We start from the raw sequence: 26,979 nt of genomic DNA on the forward strand, positions 1-26,979 counted from the left end.
GAACGCCAGGTGCTGAAGGATAAAGGTTTATCTGAGTCGGCAATACCTACACTGTTGACAGTTAGGAAATCTACCTCTAGGAAGATCTACCATTTTATGTGGAAGACGTACATTGCGTGGTGAGAGTCTCTTGGGGGGTTGTTCCTCACTCCTTCTCGGTGGCTCGGATCTTGACCTTTCTTCAATGGGGGGGGGGGGGTTCTTGAACAGAAATTGGCCTTGAGTACCATCAAGGGCCTAGGTGTCAGCTTTGGCGGGCTTCTTCCAACGACCTTTGGCCACACACTCCCTGGTGCATACCTTTCTTCAGGATGTCCAACAGTTGGTTCATCCAGTGCGGCTCCTTTGCCGCCTTGGGATCTTATTTTGGTGCTTTGAGCTCTACAGAAGCCTCCCTTTGAAAATATTTGGTTTATAAACCTGCTTACGCTAATCCAGAAGGTGGCCTTTTTAGTGGCTATCACCTCTGCATGCAGAGTGTCGGAACTGGCAGCGTTATCCTGTCGTTAACCTTACCTGGTGATTCACAGGGATAAGGTGGTTCTTCGCCCCTGTCCATGGTTCCTTCCAGAGGTTGTCTCTGATCTTCGTTTGAATGAAGACATTTTTTTGCCTTCCCTGTGTCCCAGGCCTAAACATCCGAAGGTAATTTCCTTGCATGCCTTGGATGTGGTCTGGGCTATTACGGTGTACCTGGCAGCTACGGAGTCTTTGAGGGAGTCAGACTCTCTCTTTGTGCCCACGGGGTGCCCAAACTTTCGATCCCCACTGTATCTGTTACGAGAGAATCCTAGTAGCTTAAATATATTGGTCTCCTTATCTCCATGTGTAAAAAGAGATGACATTCGGTTCTCAATGGGTTAGTATAACGCATTTTAAAATGTTTTACTTGTATACCTTATGTAAAATTATTTCTCTGTCGCTCATTGACAGACACAGTCCTCTTGATTAGTAACACATTGGGTTATACTGCCCTCTACAGGAGTAGGACACTAGACGGAAGGAAAAACGTTCTGGCCACACCTTAGGGGCAGTCCCAGAGGGTATATCCTCTCACTTCCTGCTACAGGATGTCAGTTTTTTCTGTCTAGTTAGGAGTAAGGACCTAAGTTACTTGCTGGGATCTTTGGTCCTGGCAAGATTTTTTTAGAAAGACTTTTTTAATAGACAGCTTTTTTTCTCCAGTTGTTCCTGTGAGATCTTCAAGCAAGTACGCTGAACTGGGCGACGGGCTGGATGTTGAGATCCAGTGGTCACCCCAGTCAGCCTGCGAGCACGTGCAGGCCCTAGCTCCGCGCTGGGTCGGCCGCGACATAGTCCCACTGGACAGGGACTGACCCTGCGAGTTAAACGTCTTGCCTGGACGCCAACGACCAGTTGGAAACTGAGTCACGGCGTCCGTATTGGTCGACAGCCCCCCCCACTTCGGTGGAGAGGGGTTCTGTCAAGAGTTGGCGCCCGCCTGGTTCTGGTATGGTGAGTAGAATGTTCCCCCTCTCCCCCTGACGGGTTTGTTGGTGGACGCGGGCCCCTCCCTGGGATGGTCGGACGCTCAGGATCCTGGGTCTCCCCTCTATCCTATAACAGGTCACAGATCCCCCAATTGAGTGTGATTGTGTGAATAAAAGACCAGGAGGCTTGGTTTGGGAGCTGACTATCTAAAGTCACTGTATAGTGTTAAGGGACTATGACTAAGGTCAGTGGCAATACTGTGATGATGGCCATATACAAAGAGCATCCTACCTGATAAGATTGCAAGACAGGCCGATGCCTGTGCCTGGACTACCGCCATCCGCAGGCCACCATCCTGCCGCAGGCCGCATAGGCCGATAGCTCTTTCGCAGGCCGTAGCAGGCCGCTGCCATCTTCCACAGGCCGCCGCCATTTCCCTGCAGGATGCGCGGGGCCGCCATCTTGGCGTAGCCTCGTGTCTCCAGCATGGGGGTGGCCATTTTGGAAGTGACCAGTTACCTCGTGGAGAGGCTTGGGAGGAGCCGGAAGGCGTGTAAAGGGGCGGAGCCGCCTCCTTTACCCGGGAAAAGTGCCAAAAGACTTCCTGTCTGTAAGAAGACAGCGCTGAGGCAGGTTGATAGAAACTTCTGTGCATCAGCTGGTGAGCCTTGGGGTCTCTCTCTCTCTCTCTCTCTCTCTCTGTGGGGTCCAAAGCAGGTAACACTGAGGGGCGCTGTTGCGCTGGGGGATTACAAAAAAAAAAAAGGTTTTTTTTCTTTGCAATTATTTTTGTGTTTGCTGGCAAAGTGTCTTGTATAATCATGGACCCTGCCACACATGTATCCCCACCTGATCCCCTCGAGGTGGCCGCAGGACCCTCCAGTACCCCACTTGGATTGATGCATTATCAGCAGTTTTGGAGTCTTTGGTATTCCGGGTGGAGTTGGCCTGTCAGGGACGGTGGTCAAGAAAACGACCCCCGTCTACCCCTATTTCATCTGATACTTCAGATACGGATTCTGAGCTGGTCACTGCAGCTGCAGGTCCCTCTTCTGGGGCTGCTGTCTCAGGTACGGTCTCCTCAGACAGTGAGGAGGACGTTTTTGCCTCCGCCATAGCACAAGAAGTGATTTGGTGGATGCACTAGTTGTGTCTGTCCGGGAAACCTTAAGTCTTGAGGTTACACCGGCAGAGGTAGCTGAGACTGAAATTCCTTTTTGGTACTAGTTAGCCTACCAAAATGGCGAAGGATTTTCCTTTGCACAAATGGGGTCGTCTGAAACGTATCCCTGCTATTTCCAAACGCATGGCTAGGCGCTATCCGTTTGAGGAATCCCTCCTTAAAAGATGGACGGTACCACCAGTGGTGGACTCACCGATTTCCAGATAAAGCCACTATTATCCCGTTGGAGGACGCTCCGTCCTTTAGGGATCCGGTGGATCGAAGAGTGAAAGCGGAATCCCGCTTCATTTTTTCCCTGATAGGGTCAACCTTTAGGCCAGTGGTTGCCATTGGTTTAGTTTCAAGTATGGGTTGGCTAATCTCCCCTTTCAAGGGGATCGCCTGTTTGGGTGAGATTATAAAGGATCTCACTGGGGGGCAAGAGCACTCTCTTGCTAAGACAGCCTGATGCGCCCCCACCCATCTCTGGGTTGGGGGGACGTCTTCACCGCTTTCCAGATCCATGGTTTTCCAGAATCCCGGACAAAGGGGTTCAAGAGGTCATACGGTCGAGATACAAGATCGAGCATTCAATCACTTCTACCGGTGCGATTCTTCCCTCCCAACATTCGTATGCTACAGGGAGCGGTAGTTCCCGTTCCTTGGATAGAACGTTTTCAGGGGTTCTATTCGAACCTGTTCACAATGCCCAGGAAAGAGGGCAAGGTGCGTCCAAATTCTGGACTTGGGAAAGATGGAGTCCATCCGAACAGTGGTGGCCTCCCTGCATCAGGGGGATTTCCTGGCGTCCATAGAAATTTAGGATAACTATCTTCATATCCCCATCTTCGCAGGACATCAGCGTTTTCTTCGCTTTTCCCAAAGATCATTCCTGGTCCCACCAGGAGACTGAACTATCTGGGAGATCCTTGGCAAGAGTGTTTCTCCTTGCGGAGAAACTCCAGAAGGTTCAGTCAACGATTCGGATGTTGCTGTCCGTCAACTGGCTGGGACTGATGGTGGCCTCCTTAGAGGTAGTACCGTTTGCCCAGTCTCATACCCGAATTCTCCAAGAGGAGATTCTTCTCAAATGGAATCGGAATCTCGATTCTCTGGACAATCGGATCCGGTTGAGCGAGCGGACCAGGGAGTCTCTGGTCTGGTGGCTTCGGTCTCCGATGCTCAACCAGGGGAAGTCATTCCTTCCGATAGTATCCAGGTTACCAATAAAGGTATCGGAACTGAGAGCGATCAGACTTTGTCTGATTTACTGGACCGAGCAGCTCTAGTGCAGCCCGGTTCGGATCCAATCAATGCCAAGGTCGTGGCTTATGTCAATCGCCAAAGGGGCACCTAGAGTGTCCTGGTGGCCATCAAAATGACCAGCATCTTTCGTTGGACGGAACGGTTTGTTCCGGCTCTCTCCACAGTATTCACTCCGGGGGTGGGAAATCGGCAGGCAGATTTTTTCAGCCGTCAGATTCTGGATCAAGGGGTATGGCCTCTTCATCCAGAGGTATTTCACTAGCTGTCCCTTCATTGGGGCATCCCGGGTGTGGATCTGTTGGCGTCTCGGCTCAACAGGAAGGTGCGGAGGTTTGTAGCATGCGCCCGCGATCCTCTAGCGGACGCAGCAGACGCGCTGATCGCCCCGTGGGGGCAGTATCAGCTACGGTATGTCTTCCATCCTCTCAAGTTACTGCGGGAACTTCTTCGCAGGATAGAGGTGGAGGGAATTCCAGTTATCCTGGTAATTCCGGACTGGCCTCGTCGAGCCTGGTACACCGACTTGGTGAGGCTAGTCGCGGACGCTCCTTGGAGACTTCCTCTCAGGGAGGATCTGCGGTCTCAGGGACCGATCTTCCATCTTGCTTTACAATCGCTGGCTTAATGGCCTGGCCATTGAGACCCAGGTACTGAAGGACAAGGGATTGTCAGCCTCAGTTATTCCTACTCTAGTTAAAGCAAGGAAAGCGACTTTCAGCACATGGAAGTCTTATATTGCGTGGTGTGAATCTCTTGGATTTCCTCCATGTATTTATTCAGTGACCCGAATCTTGGCTTTTCTGCAACAGGGGGTTGAGCAGAAGCTGTCCTTGAGCACTATCAAGGGTCAGGTTTCAGCGTTAGCAATCTTCTTTCAGAAACCTTTGGCTACTCATTCCTTGGTGTGGAATTTCATCCAGGGAGTGCGGCACCTGGCTCCGCCAGTGCGCGTGCCCTTACCGCCCTGGGATCTTAATCTGGTCAGGGATATTCCCTTGCTTACATTATCCCAGAAGGTGGCCTTCTTGGTGGCCATTACTTCTGCACGCAGGGTGTCAGAACTGGCCGCATTATCTTGTCGTTCCCCATATCTGGTGGTTCATAGGGATAAGGTGGTTCTTCGTCCGAATCCATCCTTCCTTCCTAAAGTGGTTTCAGAGTTTCATCTGAATAAGAATATTGTGTTACCTTCCCTATGTCCTAAGCCTAGCCATCCTTGGGAGGTTGCATTACACTCCTTGGATGGGGTTCGGACAATCAGGGTACACTTGACTACTACGAACTCGTTTCGTAAAACGGATTCACTTTTTGTGATCACGGATAGCCCTAGAAAGGGGTTGCCTGTTTCTGCCGCGACCATCCCTAGATGGATCAGACAGACGGTGGTACAGGCTTATTCTATTAAGGGGCGGGATCCCCCGTTCCCTGTTAAGGCTCACTCTACTCGGGCGCTTAGTGTTTCCTGGGCCTTCCGCCATCAGGCGTCAGTGGTCCAGGTTTTTTAAGGCGACTACTTGATCGTCGGTTCATACCTTTACAAACTTTTATAAAGTTGATGTGATGGCATCGTCGGATGCCTCTTTTGGCCGCAAGGTTCTGCAGGCCGCAATTTGAGGAGACCGGTTCTACCTCGAGGGTTTTTTTCCGTTGGATTTTCAGTTGAGTCTCATTATTTGATTTAAATGAGCCTTTAAGACTTCTAGTCGGCACCGGTTGGGCCTTCTAGAGTTGAATTTTTCTGTTATCCCACCCCTCATTTGTGGCACTGCTTTGGGACGTCCCAATGTGTTACTAATCAAGAGGACTGCGTCTGTCAATGAGCGACAGAGAAAAATGGGTTTTTGTAAAATCTTACCGTAAAATCCTTTTCTCTTAAGCTCATTGACAGACGCAGTACCCGAATCCTCGGTTTTTTTGAGTGGGGTTTGGTTAAATTCTCTACACTGCTTTGTTACATAACTGACATCCTGTAGCAGGAAGTGAGAGGATATACCCTCTTGGACTGCCCCTAAGGTGTGGCCAGAACGTTTTCCTTCCGTCTAGTGTCCTACTCCTGTAGAGGGCAGTATAACCCAATGTGTTACTAATCAAGAGGACTGCGTCTGTCAATGAGCTTAAGAGAAAAGGATTTTACGGTAAGATTTTACAAAAATCCATTTTTTGCCACTTCACTTTCCCTGCCTTGGTCATTAAAGTTAAGCTCCCCTCTTTTTGCAGGTAAAAAAGTGTGCATTTTCTATTTTTTGTTTTAGGAGCCTGAAAAGCATTGCTCCAGCGATCGATGGTGCCAGCGGCTGGTGCCTTATTGGTCTCCTGCAGACTGTCAGTGTTAGCTGTCTGCCCATACATCATCCGGGCAGACAGTTTCACAATGACAGGAAGAATCAATGAATTACCACAGTGCTCCACAACGCTGTGGTAATTCATTAAGAACTACAAGCCGACAGCTGCCACGGATATCGGTACTTGTAATTTTTTCATTCACGGAACTCTGTAAATGACATGACCGTGTGGGTGAAGCCCTGCAAGGCCACACTCTTCAAAAAGTAACAGCTGTTATAGGGAACTTCTCCCTGTACTGCTTTCACACAGAGACAGCGGATCCCTGAGCTGCTGCAGGAGCAGGAACATGTTACATGTTCCACCCTAAAAATAAGTGGAACATTGACTTGTTCCCAAAGGTGAACCTATCCTTTAACTGTCTGAAAATGTCTTGAAGCTAAAATGATTCTAAAGGCTAGACCTTTTTTACCTTAATGCACTTTTTGCATTAAGGTTAAAAAATGTCCTACTTCTATCACCCCCCCACCTCCCTTCATATACTTACTTATCCCCTTTATACTTAAGTCCTATCTTGATCCAGCTTTGTACCCCTCTGAAGTGGAGCTGGTCTCTCTCTTTCTCCTCATAGGCTTAGAGACAGCAGCGGAGCCATTGGCTCCTGCTGCTTTCAATCAAATCCTGTGAAAAGGGAGTGGGGGCAGAGCCAGGCCCGAGCTCCATGTGTTAATGGATGCACACAGCCCGGCTCGGGAGTGAACCTGCAGGTATGCCACCAAAGGAAGTGGCTTCCTATGGTTGCACACATAGAAGAAGAGAAGCCAAGAGTGCTTGAGGGGGACCACAGAAGAGGAGGTTCTGGGCTGCTCATAGTACAGTAAGTATGCCATGTTTATTATTTAATTAAAAAAATACTCTTTACGACCTCTTAAAATTTGTATCTTAGTTTACTTTGTGTTGTACTCCAGTAGAATCAACAAATCACACTCTTGTTGTTTTAACTTTAACTGCCAGCATAGAAAACAAAGAATGCTTATATATAGTAGAAAACACCTGCAGCAATTCCCGGAGGTGGTGAGTGGTCGGTGCACTGAACTGTAGTGCCCTCTCAGCGCTCGAGCAAACATGTAGATAAAGGAAATCCGGCAGCTCGATCTTCCGCAATGAATTCAGTTATGAATTCCTGTCCTAGTTCAAAATATTACAGGACTTACGCATTTCGATGTGTAGTCTTATTCATAGCCAATGGCTAAGGCTATGATTAAGGCTACATACCGAAACACGTAAGCCCTGTATTTTGTAATATGGAATAATAAATGTCTTCGGAAGATCGAGCTGCCATCTTTCCTTTATACATATATACATTACTTTATACATTTTCCTTTATACATTCTACATAAAGAATGCTTTTGGTTTGTAACCGAATTGTAAACTTGAGCTTATAAGGTCTTGTACTACATGTACAAATCAAGCATTTGTCTTACAGTCTGTGAACTAATAATACATATCTCTTTTCACTTAGCATTGCAGTAATGATGCACCAGAATGTCCAACTGCTTTTCTGGAGAGACTCTGCTTTGAGATGAAGAAAACTTATCGTGAGACTTTTCTCCAGCTTGTACTGTCTCCTGTGTACATATTTGTGAATGACAATTACCAGGTATTTTTAGGACTGTTTGCAAATTTTTAATTTTCTGAGGGTTGCACTTTTTTAGTAATTGGAAATGATGATAATAGGAATGAAAAATTTACTGAGTGCAGAACTGCTTGTAAAGTATTGGTTTGTTCAATTTTTTTTTTTTTTTTGCATTCCACAGTAGGATATATTCGCAGTAGGTTGCAGCTTTGGGTAGTATTGCAACATTTTTTTTTTAGCATAAAAGGAAGCCTGCTTCTGTGATTTTTTTTCAAATATTGAAACAAATTGTGAAAGTGTCGGTATTTAATCTCTATAGGAGATTACAGAAGATGGTTTACGGAAAGGTATAAAAAATGCACATGTTTTGTATGCCTTTTTTCAGTTGTTCTCTTCTAAGTTTGCATAGATAACTTGTTGCAGTTATGAGCTTGTTCAGCATAGGGTGTATATGTTCAATCTGGTTATTTGTAATTAAACAGCAACCCTTGTGTCATTTTAATTTTAGGTTTCTGTAATCCTTAAATCACTTGTGAGATGTTTACTTTGTCACTTTTGAGATGCAAATTACTTTGAAAATATGCAGTTTTTAATAGGCTGATATTCTACATTTTGTCAAATGCTGTATTGTAACTTTTTCTGTGCACTTGACGCCAAGTAGACTTCGCACCTGAAAATAGTAATTTTCAAATTACTATTAGAAAGTGTTTATACTTAGGCTCCATGCACACAGGACGTTCAAAAAAGTATTTCTGGACTTACAATTGCTGGCAGGAAAACACTTTAAAAAGGCGCTTTTAAATGTTTTTAAACGTGTTTATGCAAGTTTTTTTTTTTTTTGAAAATTCTTTGTATTGTTTTCATTAGAAAGTTTAACAAAACAGAGCCTCTGGGCATTCCCCAGCTCGAAAAACACATCTAGATAAAAACAAAAAACTTCAATTGCTCGTTCCGCCAATAGATAAGGATATATGTGACTATCCATATCATATAGGATCTCCCACTCCTCTACCCCCCTCTCAGAAGAGAAAATTAGAGCCCGAATATTATAAGCCAAAAGGGACTCTGGCTCATTAAAGATAAGCATGAAAAATGGCACCTTATAAGACATGAGAGGCTAGGTCATATGAGCATCTACTAGGTGTCATTATGAGGGGATTGAATCCAAATATCCCATACTTTCCCAAACTTGGCTGGGCAACCCTGCGAGGCGTATGAGGCTTTGTATAATGGGATAGCATTGTTTATCTGAGCTTTCCAGAAATGTAATGAGGGTGGCCCATGCGACTTCCATTTGATGGTTATGGCTTTCCTTGCATAGAATAAAAGTAGACCTATTAGCGTCCTGGTTGCTCGACAAAAAGCCAGTGAGTTCACTAGACCAAGCAAACGCACCTCAATGGACAACGGGGAGTGGATAGCGGTTTAGGAGGAGATAGTCTGTACCTCCACCCAGAACCCCTTCACCTTGGGAGAAGACCAAAACATATGATTGAAGTCCGCTACAATTTCAGTACATCTCCAACAGTGGAGATAGGCCGTAGGGTATATTGTGTTGAGACGATGTGGTGTCAGGTAGGCCCTATGAACTATTTTAAATTGTATTAGGCGATCTCCAACCAATATCAATTGTTGAAAGGGGTATTCCCATAAATCTTCCCAAGCCTCAGCATCTTAATCAGGAAATTCCACATGCCATTTGGAGTACAAACTCTCGGAACCAAAATGGCCCGAGGATAATAGGAATTTATATATGTTAGGTAATGGTTTCACTAGGGTGTCATTTCTTAGTAGGGTTTCTAAGTTACCTTGAATAATATTTGGTCCCTGCATATCAAATTTGAGTGGAAAAGGCTTGCCTTAGTTGCGGGTAACGGAAAAAGTGGGAGTTAGGGAGATTGTGTTTATTTTTTAATTCATCGAAGAACCTTAAAGTATTATATACAAATTATATACACAAATCTGGTCCAGTGACTTAATTCCCTTCCCAGCCTACAACACTGGATCAGGTATGGAGTAGAATTCAACTTGGAGCGGATTGAGCCAGACGGAAGTATTTGGAGACCATCTATTAGATTCATCTGGGTGCTGACACACAAACAACTGCCATGCCCTAACCACTGCTTTCATGGATAGTGTTACTAAAAAAGGAGCTTAAATTCCTCTGTATAGTAGACATTGCCTCATAGGACCCTATATGTGCTGCCTCAAGAACCACAGAGGTTAGAGTTAGAATCATCAGAAACCACCCAACCATGTGCATGTGTAAGAAGAGCTGCGTGAAAATACTTTTGAAGATCTGGGCATACCAGACCACCCTGCGTCCATGGCCTTTGAAGGGTTTATTTCTTGAGTTTTGGAGTGCCAGATTTCCACAAAAGGGGAGTAATTATGAATTCAAATTTTCTAAAGGCGGCTTTTGGAATCCGGGTTCGTGAATGACGTATAACATAGAGCAATCCTGGAAGTGTTTTCATATTTAGAAGATTTATTCCTCCAATAAGTGATAACAGCAGATTGTTCCAGGCCTTCAATCTAGTTTTAAGAATGGTTAACTGGGGATTATTATTATTATACAGGATTTATATAGCACCAACAGTTTGCGCAGCGCTTTATAGTGTGGGGGAAGACAGCACAGTTACAGTACAATTCAATACAGGAGGAATCAGAGGGCCCTGCTCGTTAGAGCTTACAATCTAGAAGATAGAGGTTTAACTTGGTAAAGTCTGATACATTAGAAGTGATATTGACTCCCAGATACCAAATGGATGTGGTCCAGGATAAGGAAGGGAGGAATCAACAGCTTGACTAGCTTGGGAGTCGATAGGAAGGATTTGAGATTTTTCCCAGTTGACTTTCAGCCCCGAGAGAGCCGTGAACTGGGAAAAAACTTTTAATGCTGCACGGAGTGAGGGACCAGGATCATTAAGAAAGAGGATAATATCATCAGCATAAAGTGCCAGTTTTCTGTTATTGATCCTAATTTAATGCCCCAAATTTCCCTGGATTGTCTTATGGCAGAGGCTAGATGCTCCATTAGCAACGCAAATAATGTGGGGGACAAGGGGGCACCCCTGTCTTGTCCCCCTGTTTATCGGGAAGGCCTCTGAGAGCATACCCCCGAGTTTAATCTGGGCTACTGAGGATTTGTATAGTATGCTAATCCACTTACAGAAAACAGGGCCAAAACCAAAAGCCTTCAACACCGATGGCATATAACTCCAGGTCACGGAGTCAAAGGCCTTCTCTATGTCCAATGCTGCCAAAACCCTACTTTGTGAGTCTGAAGACGGAAGTTGTAGATTGGTAAGCACTCTTCTCAGGTTAATATCAGTTGTCTTCCCCGGCATAAAGCCAGTTTGATCTATATCTACTGAACCCGGCAGGACCTCTTTCAATCTGGTGGCAAGAACCTTGGCGAGTATCTTGAAATCATAATTAAGGAGAGATATTAGGTCTGTAGGATGAACAGAATAACAGGTTCTTCCCTGGTTTCAGGATTACAACTATATGCGCTTGATACATTGAGGGTGTAAAGAGGCATTTTCAAACAGGCTGCGTAGAGGTCCCGAAGGCTGGGTGCCAACCGCTTAGCATACATTTTGTACCAGTCTCCAGGAAGGCCATCTTGCCCCGGAGTTTTTGCAGCAGGAAAGGAGGATAGATATTGCCTTTGCAATTTCAAGTAATGAAATTGGAGATTCTTGAGTAATGGTCTCTTCAGGCGTTAAAGAGGGGAGAGAAAGACTCAGAAGTTTGGAGAGTATATCAATTTCAGTAGAAGCTAGGGGTTGGTTGTATAAAAGGCGCTAAATATTATTTAGTAGGGTTTGTGGTTCAGAAGTGCATTCTCCGGTACCTAATTGAAGCTACGACACTACAGTCTGAAAATGGGGTTCCGCAACCAGATTAGCCAGAAGTCTGCCATTCTTATCCCCAGATTCAAATATCCATCCCGCCTGAATTCTGGATTCACTTTGTGTTAGATCACTGTAATGGAGTTTTATATCCCTTCTCGCCTGGGCCAGTAGGAGATGGGTCTCTAACGTAGGATTGGTGGCGAAAGCCTGAGCTGCGTCCATTTCACATTTCTCCAAATGTACTGTTTGCGTAGCATATTCATTTCTAGTAGCTTTAATTGCTGAGATATATTCTCCCCTTACGGTTGCCTTAAATGCATTAATTGTTACTAATTTGTAGACATCATTTCAGAGGCGAATGGTCTGACAAACCTGCTGGAAGATAGGAGGCTTTAGACAAATTTTGTAAAACAGGGGAGCTACCAAATGCCAGGTAAATGCGGGAACTCGATCTGTGTACTGACGATAGGTGGGAAAAAGGATTTGGTATGGGCATTCTTCAGTCTCTAGAGTTCTGTAAGAGTCTCTAGAGTTCTGTAAGAGTGAAAGTCTGTGCCCACTGCTGCAGATCCTGGTCAGCAGATCTTTGTGTATTGGAGGTGTCCTTCGTAGGATCCAGGATAGAATTGAAATCTCCTCAGAACACAATATGTGTACTTTGATAAGGAGCCAATTTTTCAAAGATTGTATAAAATAGTGAGTAGTCAATAGGCGGAGGCAAGTAGATATTAACAAATGTCTAAAGAACGTTGTGTATGTTCAAGAGTAGTATGATATAATGGCCTCTGGGATCTGTAATAACTTTGTCAACCTTACACGGCAAGGACTTATTAATCAAAATAGCTACCCCCCTTGCATAGGAAGAGTATGTGGCATGGAATGCCTGTTTGACCCAGGATCTGCGCAGTGCCAAAACCCCATTTCCCATTAGATGCATCTCTTGCAGAAACAGAATGTGTAGCTTATAGGAATTTAGGTACTTGAATAACTGATCTTTTGAATTTTTTGTTGAGTCCCCTAATGTTCCATGAGATCAATTTAAGTGGCATCGAACCCATACTGACTAGCATTAAAAAATATAGGCAAACACCATTGCCTGACATCAACCCTCATGAGGAGCCTCCCCCGGTCCCGAGGGAGCATAGAGACAGTGGGAGAGATTTGCAAGATTAGGTTATGATATACCAAACAAGTAGGAAATAACCAGGTAATGCGAAAAGTTCGAGCAGGTAAATCATCACAAACCAAAACAAACATAAAAAAATCCCTACAGACTAGCAACACCCCAACTAAACTGGCTAAGTCAGTTTTATACCCGAAACAAAAATAACGTCTCTTCCTTCTTTTATGAAGATGGAAGCTAAAAGAGGAACTGCTGTTAGTATCAAGTTAGCTTCTGTGGTGGAGAAGTAAGCCGATAAATGTTCGTAGACCTTGAACTAGATAGCTTCCATTGCAGGACTAGGAAAAGTGAAAAAATCTACTGGGATAGACACAAAGGGTCAAAAAAAAAAAAGGAGGCAATTAGCTCTAAGGAGCTTTTGTTAGGAGAAAGATGGATCAATTCATAAAAAATTAATCAATTCTTATTTGGGGCAGTACTCAATCCGGCTCACCCATCTACAAGATATGGAAAAAAAATTTCTGAGATTGGGAGCTGCAAACCAGACTGCCATGCAGGAGCCCAAGACCGAAGACTATCTGCGTTAACTGGGTAATGTGCCAAACAGAACAGGTAATCTTCGAGATGTAATTAGGAGCAGAAAAAGGACAACACACAAAAAAAAAAAAAAAAAGAGATACGCTCTTCTTCTCTTCTCCTCCTCTCAAAAAAAAAAATATTGTAGCATACTAGAGCCAGGTTAGGAATATGGATAACTCTTACCGCACCCTGGATAACCACTCATCTGCATCCGCTGGGGTGTCAAAAAAGCGGACAGTGCCCTTGTGTTGTACTCGCAGGCGGCTTGGATATAGCATACTGTATTTCATATTCTTCTCACGAAGCCGGAGTCGGACATCTGTGAAGGTTTTCCTTTTGCGCTGTAATTCTGCCGGGAAGTCAGGAAATAGTAGTGTGGACGAATTTTCATACCACAGATCAGGATGTTTGTGTGCCTCAGATAGGATTCGATCTTGGTCTCGATAGTTTAGGAATCTGACCCAGAAGGGCCATGCTATGTTCCCAGGTAAAGAACGACCAGTTTGGGACCATGTTAGCCCTTTCTGCCACGTAGGTGGGGGAGACATCTGTTATTTGAAGGAGGTGTTTAAAAAAGGATTCTCCTTCCAATCATTCCGGGAGACCAATAATGCATACTTTATTTCGGCAAAGCCGATTTTCAGCATCAGATTTGGTGATGAGGGCTTTAACTGTGCGCTGAAGATCTTCTATGATGCCAGAATTCTGTGTAGTGTCATCCTTTGTTGTAGAGACTCGTGATTCAGTTTCAGTAAGGCGGCCTCCGGTTTTGTCAAGGTAATTTCTAATGAGGTTGCATTCCTCTGTGAGTCGATCCATCCTGACTAACAGGGATGTCTTGCTGTGCTCTATGGCTGCCGGGATGTCTTGCTGTGCTCTATGGCTGCCAGGATTTTTGCAGAGTTCTCTTTTGGAAAAGCGGCAGCAGCAGCTGCCCCTGACTCCGTGCCCTCCATGTTTAGGTTGGCCAGAAGAGCCTGCAGCTTGCCAGCTAAAATGACGTCGGACCTTGTGCCACCAAAGGCTGCTTACCAGGCATCACCAGAGGGCATCATCGGATACCGGAAACGCCGCTGGTACTGGTGTGAAAGGATAGCTTTGCGACCCGGTGCCTTTGAGAGTGGAGATCCATGGATGAGATCAGAATGTTGGGAGCTCTTCACTAACACGTCCGCACTCTCTATATCCAGCCACGCCCCCGTTTATGCATGTTTTTCAGCGTTTTTCAGCGTCAGTGTTTTTTTAAATTACACCAGCTTACTACATTCAGCTCTGCAATTTAAAATAAAACCGCTGAATGCTGATAAAGTGCGTTTATGAGCGATGAAAGCAAATGATCCGACCCGCGGATTCAACCAGCAGATTGGCAACATAGTGAAGTCACAGCTCCTATGTTACCCGACATGTTTCCCCGTAACAGGCATCATCTGGGGTTGCAGGATGGAGCTGGTACATCAGTCACTCATTTATAAAGCGATCAAGACACTGGAAGAGTGATGCGAATCATGTTAACCTGAAGTCACAGTACAATGACTGCTAAATATAAACACAACATTCCCAATTCAAAAAATATATACAGGGTATAGGAAATGGAAAAGATTTTTCAAATACGATTGATCCAAATACCCCCAAAATAAGTGATATATACAGGGATCTCCCAAATAAAATTGAACCCTGTGGCTTACATGCTAGCACTCTCATGTGGTGCAGAGGAGTAACTGCACTTATACAAACAAATATATTATATAACCATGTTCTAGAGTACAAAAGCATTCTCCATAAAATGTACAAAACTTTTTTTGTATAAAAATGGATATATAAAATACAGAAAATGTTTAAAAACAATCTATAAAAACATTTGATTTATAACAACCTACAAAGCATAATAAAGTAAGGCGAAGATATGAAGAGTATGATCAACTATTATTAATAAAATAATTTATTTTCCATTCTGTGAGAGCTAATGGTCTGAAAGATTTTAAAAAGCCAGTGTGTTACTTGTCTCGATATCTGTCGTCTAAGGTTACTACCTTGCTAGTGAGGATTGTATTTTTGTATCCCAACTACTTCCTAAGAGGAGAGGTTTTGATTAAGCAATGAGAAGTTTACTTTGACAAACGGCTCTTTTCTCCATCTTCAGGCTCGCCTTCGATAGCACCTAGGAAGATGGGATACAGTTCTGTGTGTACTTTGTTCCCTGGGGATCAAAACACATTAATAAAAAAATAAAATAAAATTAAGTGAGCCTTCTTCTTTAAAAGTGTATTATGAGATCTTTAAATGTTTGGCTGGAGTTTGGCCTTAAGGCCAAATATTTTGATTTTTTTTAGCTCAATTGGGGCTTTGACACTGAATTAACGCTTGATCGATTGTTACTACAGAATACTTGTTTGAAACCTTATTTAAAAAAAAAAAAGGTAATAAATATGTGAAGTACAACCACTGTGTTTGACTGTGGTAGTGAGAATTAAAGTGGCATAAAAAGAATATTTTAGTGGAAGCATTATTTTCTTTTGTATCATTTCTCATATATACTGGAATATACAGTGGGGAAAGTAATCATTTGATCCCCTGCAGATTTTGTAAGTTTGTCTACTTACAAAGAAATGAAGGGTCTATAGTTTTTATCATAGGTGTATTTTATATGATAGAGATAGAATATCAACCAAAAAGCCAGAAAAAACACAATACAAATGTTATAAATTGAATTGCAGTTCAGTGAAAAAAATAAGTATTTGATCCCCTACAAACCATCAATAATTCTGGCTGCCACAGACTGGCTACAGTATGTGCTCATGTGGTACACGGATTACTCCTGTCAATTTAAAAAGGTGCTCACAATGAGAACTCTTTATGTGTATAAAAGACACTTGTCCACAGAATCTTTTTCTTCCATTCAAACCTCAACATCCTGGGCAAGACCAAAGAGCTGTTAAAGGAATTCAAGAACAAGATTGTAAATCTGCACATGGCTGGAATGGGCTACAAGACCATCAGCAAGAAGCTTGGTGAGAAGGAGACAACTGTTGAAGCGATTTTTCACAAATGGAAGAAATACAAAATGACCATTAGTCACCTCGGTGTGGAGCTCCATGCAATACTTTGCATCATGGGGTAAGGATGATCATAAGAAACCGAGGGATCAGCCCATAACTACACAGGAGCAGCTTTGTGAATGATCTCAAAGCAGTTGGGACCACAGTCACCAAACAAACCATTGGTAACACAATACGCCGCCATGGATTGAAATCCTGCAGCGCCCGCAAAGTCCTCCTCCTCAAGAAGACACATGTAGAGGCCCATCTGAAGTTGCACAATGAACATCTAAATGATTCAGAAAAGGATTGGGAAAAACTGCTGTGGTCAGATGAGATCAAAATGAAGCTCTTTGGCATTAACTCGACTCGCTGTATTTGGAGGAAGAAAAATTCTGCCTATGACCCTAAGAACACCAACCCTACAGTCAACACGGAGGTGGAAACATTATGCTTTGAGGCTGTTTCCCAGCTAAAGGTACAGGCCGATTTTGCCGCATTGAGGGGCAAATGGACGGATCCATGTATTGTAAAATCATGGATGAGAACCTTCTTCCCTCAGCCAGGACACTGAATATGGGTCGTGGATGGGTCTTCCAGCATGACAATGACCCAAAACATACAGCCAAGGCAACAAAGGAGTGGCTCAAGAAGAAGCAGGTTAAGGTCATGAAGTGGCCTAACCAGTCTCCAGACCCTATTCCTATAGAAAATGTATAAAGGGGGCTCAAACTTCGAGCTGCCAAGCAACAGCCAAGAAACCTTAGGGATTTAGAGTAGAACTGCAAAGAAGAGTGGACCAAAATCCTTCCTCAGATGTCTACAAACCTGGTAACCAACTACAAGAAACGTCTTACCTCTGTGCTTGCCAACAATGGTGTTTTTTTTAAACACCATTTTGAAAATAATACTTTTATTCATTGTGTCAATATACTTTGGCTCAGTGCATAGTGACTTGAATAATTTTTGAACTTTAATCATTGACACTTTATCAAAGTAGTACTGTACATGTTAGATCAGCAATTAAGATTTTTATCCCTGCACTCATTTGAATAATTTCTGTGTACATGCAATACATTGCGGTTGATATATTAAAGGCAATTAGCTTGTTCACTTTGCAAGAGAATTCTCACTCAACAAGGGAATTTTCCCTTAGTTTAGTGAATGAGGTGAAGCTCTGCTGACCACCATCATCCAATAATATGCAATCAAAAATTCTACTTTCCTTGCATTTAATTGGGTATTCTTTGAAAAATACATTTTCACAGCATTCACTAAGCTAAGGGAAATGCCCATTTCAAACTAAACAGCCTATTTGCCTTTAGTAAAATCACCCCACTGAATCGAGAGGGATACATATTAGAATTATTTGTTGGATTTCAACCATTTAAATTTTTTATGTGGGTATATATTTTCCTTGTGTTGAAGATCCTAATTTCACTGTAACAACAATTAAGGAAAGGCTGTGTATGGTAATGAGGTATTAGTGGTAAAATATAACATCATAGGTTTGAAAGGCGCCTAAGCCATGTGCCCACATTCTATATACAATATTTGAAGCCTGGTGCCTTGTCACTCATCAACATTACCATCATTTTGATGTTTTTATAACTCACTGTCACTGTTCACATAAAAACAGAATGCAATGATTTGCAAATCTCATAAACCCATAGTTTATTCACAATAGTAAAGAGAGAAATGAAAATATATAACATTTTTAAATTGAGAAAATTGTCCATTTTAAGAAAAAATTAACGTAATTTTGTAATTGATGGCAGCAGCACGTCTCAAAAAATTTGGAACAGGGTCATGTTTACCGCGATGTAGCATCACCTCTTCTTTTAACAATACCCTGTAAATGTTTGGGAACTGAGGAGACCAGCTACTGGCGTTTTAGGAGAGGAATGTTGTCCCATTCTTGCCTGATAATGATTCTAACTTCTCAACAGTCTTGGGTCTTCTTTGTGATATTTTTGATGCACCAAAAATTTTCAATTAGTGAAAGGTCTAGGGTTTCAGGCAGACCAGTTAAGCACCTGGACTCTTTTATTGCTTCTTCTGAAGCCATGCAGTTCTCATAAATGCAGTTTAGCATTGTCCTGCTGAAATAGGCAAAGATAAGTTGTCTGGATGGGAACATATAGTACTCTAAAACCTGGATATATCTTTGAGGTGTTCCAAACTACAAAGCCTGATGTGTGCAATGATATACTTACAGTATCTCACAAAAGTGAGTACACCCCTCACATTTTATAAATAATTAGTGAGTGTACAGCGTGTATAACAGTGTAAATTTGCTGTCCCCTCAAAATAACTCAACACACAGCCATTAATGTCTAAACACTGGACCCAAAGTGTGGCCACCATTATTTTCTAGCATTGCCTTAACCCTCTTGGGCATGGAGTTCACCAGAGCTTCACAGGTTGCCACTGGAGTCCTGGTCCACTCCTCCATGACGACATCACAAAGCTGGTGTATTTTTGAGACCTTACACTCTTCCACCTTCTGTTTGAGGATGCCCCACAGATGCTTAATAGGGTTTAGGTCTGGAGACATGCTTGGCCAGTCCATCACCTTTATCCTCCGCTTCTTTAGCAAGGCAATGGTTGTCTTGTAGGTGTGTTTGGGGTCGTTATCATAAATACTGCCCTGCGGCCCAGTCTCCGAAGGGAGGGGGTCATGCTCTGCTTCAGTATGTCACAGTACATTTTGGCATTCATGGTTCCCTCAATGAACTGTAGCTCCCCAGTGCGGGCAGCACTCATGCATCCCCAGACCATGACACTCCATGCTTGACTGTAGGCAAGACACACTTGTCTTTGTACTCCTCACCTGGTTGCCGCCACACGCTTGACACCATCTGAACCAAATAAGGTTATCTTGGTCTTATCAGACCACAGGACTTGGTTCCAGTAATCCATGTCCTTAGTCTGCTTGTCTTCAGCAAACTTTGTGGGCTTTCTTGTGCATCATCTTTAGAAGAGGCTTCCTTCTGGGATGACAGCCATGCAGACGAATTTAATGTAGTGTGTGGCATATGGTCTGAGCATTGGCAGACTGACCCCCACCCCTTCAACCTGGCAGCACTCATACGTCTATTTCCCAAAGACAACCTATAGATATGATGATGAGCACGTGCACTCAACGTCTTTGGTCAACTATAGCGAGGCATGTTATGAGTGGAACTTGTCCTGTTAAACCGCTGTATGGTCTTGGCCACCGTGCTGCAGCTCAGTTTTAGGGTATTGGCAATCTTCTTATAGCCTAGACCATCTTTATGTACAGCAACAATTCTTTTTTTTTTTTTTCCCAGATCCTTAGAGAGTTCTTTGCCATGAGGTGTCAAGTTGAACTTCCAGTGACCAGTATCAGAGGGTGAGAGCGATAACACCAAATTTAAAACACCTGCTCCCCATTCACACCTGAGACCTTGTAACACTAACAAGTCACATGATACGGGGGAAGGAAAATGGCTAATAAGCTCCTTGAAGATAGGGACTGATGTGAATGTACAATGTATATGTAAAGCACTGCGTAAATTGACGGCACTATATTAGTACCTAAAAATAAACAAATAATTGGGTCCAATTTGGACATTTTCACTTTGGGGTGTAATCACTTTTGTTGCCAGCGATTCAAACACTAATGGCTGTGTTATTTTGAGTACACAGCAAATTGACACCGTTATACAAGCTGTACACTCACTACTTTACATTGTAGCAAAGTGTCATTTCTTCAGTGTTGTCACATGAAAAGATAAAATATTTACAAAAATATCAGGGGTGTACTCACTTTTGTGAGATACTGTATATACCCATATATGGCAACTTTCAAGAACAATACAAGACGGGCATGCGCATTCCCACAAACCAAAAAAGCCCAAAACGTTTTTTTTACCATTAAAATATACAGTATATCATGTGCATTTTAGTTAGAAGGAACATTCTCAAGACAAAGAAGAGGAGGAGGCTGTCAAGAATTGAAAATCCTCTGTAGTTTTTACCTTCAAAGTGATTTGCTCAGCAGTACTCAACGGAGGAGGAATTCCAAAATAAATTGGGTCCTGCAACTCATGACCCAGCTATTTTTTTTATTTAAAGTAGACTTCTTACTCATGCCTTCCACATGAGTAAGATCCTATGGCTCAAGTATTGGTCAGCAGAACTTCCCTGCAAAAAAAAAAATCTAGTGGCTACATTTTTGAGGGTTAAAGCTTGTTTGGGCTATCCCTGGATGCCTTTACCCCTAATGAAGAAGGCAATGTGACAAGTCAGAAACTGGGGACGTCTTCGTTATTCAAGAAGAGTTTTTTTCATGAACAACAATCTCTAAGAACCAGCCTGTGTTCTATTTTCGAAAGAAGAACTGGACGGCAAATGTCCAGAGGACAGAACATGTCCTGACAAGGTTTGTGTGGGTGGTAAACCTTCAGAAGTCGGCCAAGATCTGATAAAATGTCTGGGGTACCTAGGTTTAGTTCATGACACAGCACAGATGAAGATGAAAAATGCCTGTCTCCTGGATCCCAGGTGGAATCCTCAAGGTTGTTGGCGAGTTCCTTGATTTCGGCCACATGAAGGTGCTGAGAAAGATGGTAGCCACCTTCAATGCAGTTCCCCATGTCCATGTTTACTCTCTAACTGTTGCAAACCAATGTCAGGAGAACTGGGCTATGCCAATGCATCTGACTTCCAAGAGGTCCATGCAAATGTTGGATGTCAGGAAATCCTTCCTTCATATGAATTTGAAGGACTTGATAACAGAGGCAAGCCTGCCAGGTGTTTTGGAGAACTTCTTCTCAGTTCAGAGAGTGTGGTAATCAGAGGAGCAGAAATAGCTGATCAACATCCCAGATCTTCAAGATAATGGCTAAATCTGGTATGCCTACCTTCAGGGTCTCTCTATGAGGGTTCAGTCAGACAATGCCATAGTTGTGGGATACATCAAACACCAAGGAGGGACAAGAATTAACTTAGGAAGAAGCAGACTTGATCTTGTCTTGGGCAGAACTATGCATTCCAGCCCCCTCCACCATGCATATTTGTGTCATAGAAAATTGGCAGACTGACTTTTTCATCTGTTAGAAGCTGAATCCGGGTGACTGGACCCTTCAGCTGCAGATGTCTGCAGAGATTTGTATTTGCTTGTGTGCTCTAGATGTGGATCTTTGGTGACCAGATTCAACAACAAATTTAGACAGGTTTGTTTTCCAGGAACTTTCAGGCATTTGCAGTGGACTCCCTGATGACTCCTTGGGATCAGTTTTTCCTGATCTATGCCTTCCCTCCAATGCAGCTTCTTCTTGCCTGTGCAAACATAAATCTTGGCAGAAGGGCTGTGGGCTCTTCCTGATCAACCAGATTTTCTTTCGCAGAGTTTCACTCCACTTTACAGTCACTGGATTTGATGGCATTGCTGTTGAAGCTCAATTTCTGAGGGATAGGGATGCTTCTGACTTTCTAATTTTTACCCTTCCCAAGGAAAAAAAGTTAAGCTCAAGAAAGGTATACCATTGCACATGAAAAGCCTTTTTTGCTTAGTGAGAAGCCTATAAGTTTCATCCCCAACAATATGTTGTGGGGCACATTTTGGCATTTCTTCAGTGGTCTGTTAAGATTTTAGCTTTAAGTGCCAACAAGGGACAGATATCGGCCTTGGCCATTCTGTTTTATAGGCCTATCGCATCTTAATAATTGGTAAAACCCTTTGTGCATGGAGTTACGCAGATTTTTCTGCCTGTGTTGCCCCTCTGGTCTCTGTGGGACATTAAATTGCGCTTAAAATTTTAGTTTTGAACCGTTTCCAGAGAAGCTCTCGTCACTCCTTACATGCAAGGTTGTCTTTTCATTTGCCATTTTCTATGCTCACAGGGCCTCAGAGTTGGCTGTGCTTTCCTAAAATATACTTTTTAGGGGTCTTCACCAGGATAAGGTGGTGTTGAGTCCCCGTTTCTCTTTCCTACCTTAGGTGGTTTCTTCATTTGACCAGAATCAGGACATTATGTTGCCATCTTTTTGTCCTTGGGCCCTCATAAGGATCAGGCTGCTTCTTGATCCTTTAGGTGGGTTCATCTGTTCTATTCGAAGGCCTGGGGCCTTCAAGGGCAAGGTTCCCCCTTTCCTGGGCAAGGTTTCTCCTTTCCTAGGCAAGGCTCGTTCTTCTTGGGTTATTTAGCATCGAGCTTTTGTTGTCGTGAATTTGAAATCCTGTGTCCTGTGTTGTACTCCATGAAATGGATTTTACAGATAAACAAAATTCCTATTTTTTTGCATTGATCCAAAGTATATAATTTATTTGGTCTTAATGGGCTGTCAGAATTCCATTGTATTACATGCGTACTGTCTTTCAATCAATACATATGTGGAAACCCTTGATTCAGTGTGTATGAATGTGGGGATTTTTGCATTTTAGAAAGATAGAAAATAAAAAAGCAATTTGTTACTTGGAAATGTTTCTGAAGATATTTGTACTAAGATTTTGTAATTCACATTGCATTTAATAATAATAAAGAAAATGTGGGCATCCTCGGAATTCATCTCTAACCCAGACTCAGAACTCCTGCTTTTTTTTTTTTTTGTACTCCAGTACTGTGCCTACTGCACTAGGGGGTAGGAAATGATCTGGCCCACAGCTCAGTGGAGTACAAAAAGTGGTAGTTTGGCATTTGGGTTAGAGATGAGTTCAAAGGACACCCATGCTTATCACTATTTTAGAATTCTGGTTCCAGTCTCCGAAGCTACCTCCTTTCTGATTTCAACTGTGTTGTAGCTTCTAGCGGTTTATCTCCAGCTCTGATCCAACTGCAGAGCTTTCCAAAAACATCAGTCCAAAATTATATAAAAATCCTCATCAATCATATAAAATTAAATGCATTTGATTCTAAAACATTGTAGCTTAGCTTTTATACATAGAGATCCATGGCAAGGCATAACACTGTGCTTAATCTGAATCTGATATAATGCAATCTTTTAGGCACTCTGCTTTTTGTACATGTTGTTGTAGGCCAAAGACCGAACATGTGTGTGTTTAGTTCATACATGTTTTTAGGATTTGTGTTGCTTGTCTCATGTATATCCTCATAATTTATGCAGAGGCCCACAGTGGATGGGATGCTTCGAGAAGGGCACATTAGCCTGTCTGGATTACAGCTACGTGCACATGCAAACTTTTCTGCAGAAGGCTTACCTCTAGGCACAGATACCTTGGAATATGCATGGCTAATAGATGTGCAAGCCGGTGCTCTTACTGCCATGGTCACAGCACCACAGGTAAGAATATATCCTTTTTATCAAAATATTTTTTTTTTTTTCTATCAAGGTTCTTCAGTTGCTGCAGAGCCACTGCGGTTCCTGTTTGCAGCTTCTGGATCTGTTATGTCTCAGCTTTAACTTGGGGCACTGTACTCTGACCCGCCAGATAGAAGATGCAGAGCTGATCTGGCCCCTGATGTCGCCCTCCAGGTACTGGATCCTGCATTTGGTGCTAGGCAAATGGTGCAATGTGTTGTTACAGTGCATTGAGAAAGTATTCATTCCCCTTGAAATTTTCCACATTTTGTCATGTTACAACCAAAAACGTAAACTTATTTTATTGGGATTTTATGTGATAGACCAACACAAAGTGGCACATAATTGTGAAGTGGAAGGAAAGTGATAAATAGTTTTCAAAATGTTTTACAAATAAATATGTGAAAAAGTGTGGCGTGCATTTTTATTCAGTCCCCTTTACTCCGATACCCTTAACTAAAATTTAGTGGAACCAATTGCCTTTAGAAGTCACATAATTAGTAAATAGAGTCCAACTGTGTATAATTTAATCTCAGTATAAATACAGCTGCTCTGTGAAACCCTCAGAGGTTTGTTAGAGAACCTTAGTGAATAAACAGCATCATGAAGGTCAATGAACACACTAGACAGGTCAGGGATAACGTTGTGGAGAAGTTTAAAGCAGGGTTAGGTTATAAAAAAAAATATCCCAAGCTTTGAACATCTAACGGAGCACTGTTCAATCCATCGTCTGAAAATGGAAAGAGTATGGCACAACTGCAAACCTACCAAGACATGGCCGTTCGACAGGCTGGGCAAGGAGTGAAGATGGAAACCCTGTCAGCGGTGACAGCTCACTGCTAGAAGGCCTTTGTTCTAAGGTAAGTTTCACATACATGATAACTTGCAGGTTAATAAGTTCGCTGGTGGTTTACTACGACTTTAAATCTTCAGAATTCAGCAACTCATTGCTTGGCCCTGCCTACGGACCTATTTAAAGTTTTTCTTCCACTGGACAAACTCCACACTTTTTGCTCCTGTGCTCGGACTTTACAGTCCAAGGACCAGCCTACCCTCCTTTTTTGCGTGAAGGTTGTAACCCCATTGACCCAATATCATTCCATACCACAAATTTAACATAATGGTGATATGGGATGGGCAGGCTCAGTCTGTGAGCCACCACATTCCCCCGACCTCAAAACCAGGTTTGTCTTGGTCTGGTAATAAATAATTCTGACTATGGAAATCAGAAAATCCTTCCTCTTGATGGTCTGGAAATTCTCACAATGATAAGGGATTTGGTCTCCTGGGAAAGCTCACCTTTTGATTAATGCTCAGAGTGATCTGGTTATATCTTTAACACTGGATTTCTTGTTTCTGAGCTTATTTGACAGGGATTTAGTCAGCTGATTCCACAGCAGTGGCTTACAGCAACCATCAGGAAACCCGAAGTCTTGGGACCTAAAGAGAAGTGATTCCAATTCTTACTTGGGCAAAAAGTCATTTTGCAGCTATGTCAGCTGTGCATATCCCAGGCATAAAATGTCGGCAGGTGGGCATCCTCCGTTATCTGGATTCCGGAGAGTGGTCTCTTCACCCTGAGGTGTTTCTAGACCTCTATTGAAAGTGGGGTATGCTGGACATGGACCTTCTGGCTTGCAGGTTCATCAACAAACTGGGCAGTATTGTCTCCAGAAGCAGGGATCCTCTGGCCTTTGTGGTGGACACAGGATCAAGTTGGAAAGCTTTCCGGTGATTCCCATTGGGATGGCCCAGGTAGCTACGATACTTAGACCTGATCAGGCTCCTGGCAGACTCTCTTTTGGACTTCCCAGATAGGCCTTGGTTGCTTGCTTTGACAGATTGTTTGTTGTCCTGAGGGATAAGTGTACTTGAATCAGTTTTCTTTCCACTTCTAAACTTCGTAAAGAGATTTCCATCAATTGTCTAGATGTGGTCCATGCTGTTCTAATTTATTTCCCAGCTACAGCTCCTTCTCATCAGTCAGAGACTCTGCAGATCTTGAAGTCAGCTTCTCCACCCCCAACTGCTAGGATTTGTGAGCTCAGCAGTCAAGCTTATGACCTCCAGGGCAACAATTCACTTTTTTTGGTCAAATAATCCACTAGATCAGTTAGTGCTTCATGGGCTTTTATCATCAACCATCTTTTGCTCAGATTTGCAAGGCTGCTACCTAGTCATTTGTTCATATGCTTACATTTTGCTAGGCAGATGTTCAGGCTTCAACTGATGCAGGTTTCAGTTTTTTGCTATTGCCCATCCTTCAGTTGAATTGGTTTCGGATGTTTCAGTGTTTCAGATTACTATTCGGTGCCCCTTAACCACTTGTCGACTGCCGCACGACTATTTTCTGCGGCGGTCAGCCCCTTACAGGCAAAGTGACGTAGTACTACGTCGCTAGCCTATAAGGGTTTTGGGAGCGAGTGCGTGCCGCCGGGGGCGCGCTCCCGCGCGGTCACAGATCCCCCCCCCCCCGCGATCTTCCGTTACACCGGAAGAAAGGCAGGCGGCTAATGTAAACAAAGCCGCCTGTCATTCTTCCCTGTGTAAGAATGGTGATCAAACGGTTCTACTATGTAGGTACGTTGATCACTGTTCTTACACATGTAGCCACAGCCAATCACAGTTAGAAACATGCCCCTAGGGACACACTTAACCCCTCCCTCTCCAATAAAGTTAACCCCTTCACTGCCAGTGTCATTTTTACAGTAACAGTGCATATGTATAGCACTGATTACTGTAGTAATGTCACTGGTAACCCCAAAAATGTCAGTCAAGGGTCCGATCTGTCCACTGCAATGTCGCAGTCCCGCAAAAAAAAATCACAGATCGCCGCCATTACGTGTTAAAAAAAAAAAACAACAAAAATGACAAAAATCTTTCCCTTTGTTAGTAAACGCAATAACTTTTGCGCAAACCAATCAAAATATGCTTTTTGCGCTGTTTTTTTTTTTTGCCAAACGTATGGTTAAAAAAAAAAAATTGGCCTAAAATGTTAAAAAATTTTGATTTTCACATTTTTTTGGGGAATTTCATATAAAAAATGTGAAAAATATTGTTATTTTTGCAAAATTGTCGCTCTTTTTTTGTTTATAGCGCATGATCAAAAAATCGCACAGGTGATCAAATACCACCAAAAGAATGTTCTGTTTGTAGGGAAAAAAAGGACGTCAAATTCGTTTAGGTACAGCGTCGCACGACCGCGCAATTGTCCGTTAAATTCACGCAGTGCTGAATCGCAAAATACCCCCTGGTCAGGAAGGGGGTAAAATCTTCCGGGGCTTAAGTGGTTTTAATGT

At 43.1% G+C, this 26,979-nt stretch overlaps 1 protein-coding gene across 11 annotated transcripts in view; it reads left to right on the plus strand.

The window, feature by feature from the left end:
* The window catches only part of BLTP1 (bridge-like lipid transfer protein family member 1), a 754,177-nt gene that overhangs the window by 279,982 nt on the left and 447,216 nt on the right, over positions 1–26,979 (plus strand). For all 11 annotated transcript variants that reach the window (XM_082243836.1, XM_082243839.1, XM_082243842.1 and 8 more), the window contains exons 21-22: positions 7,683–7,820; positions 23,486–23,662. In XM_082243836.1, the coding sequence (XP_082099962.1) occupies positions 7,683–7,820; positions 23,486–23,662 (315 nt within the window). The remainder of the gene's footprint in view (positions 1–7,682; positions 7,821–23,485; positions 23,663–26,979) is intronic.

This window comes from Pelophylax lessonae (assembly GCF_965119305.1).
Source record: "Pelophylax lessonae genome assembly, chromosome: 1".
NCBI lineage: Eukaryota > Metazoa > Chordata > Amphibia > Anura > Ranidae > Pelophylax > Pelophylax lessonae.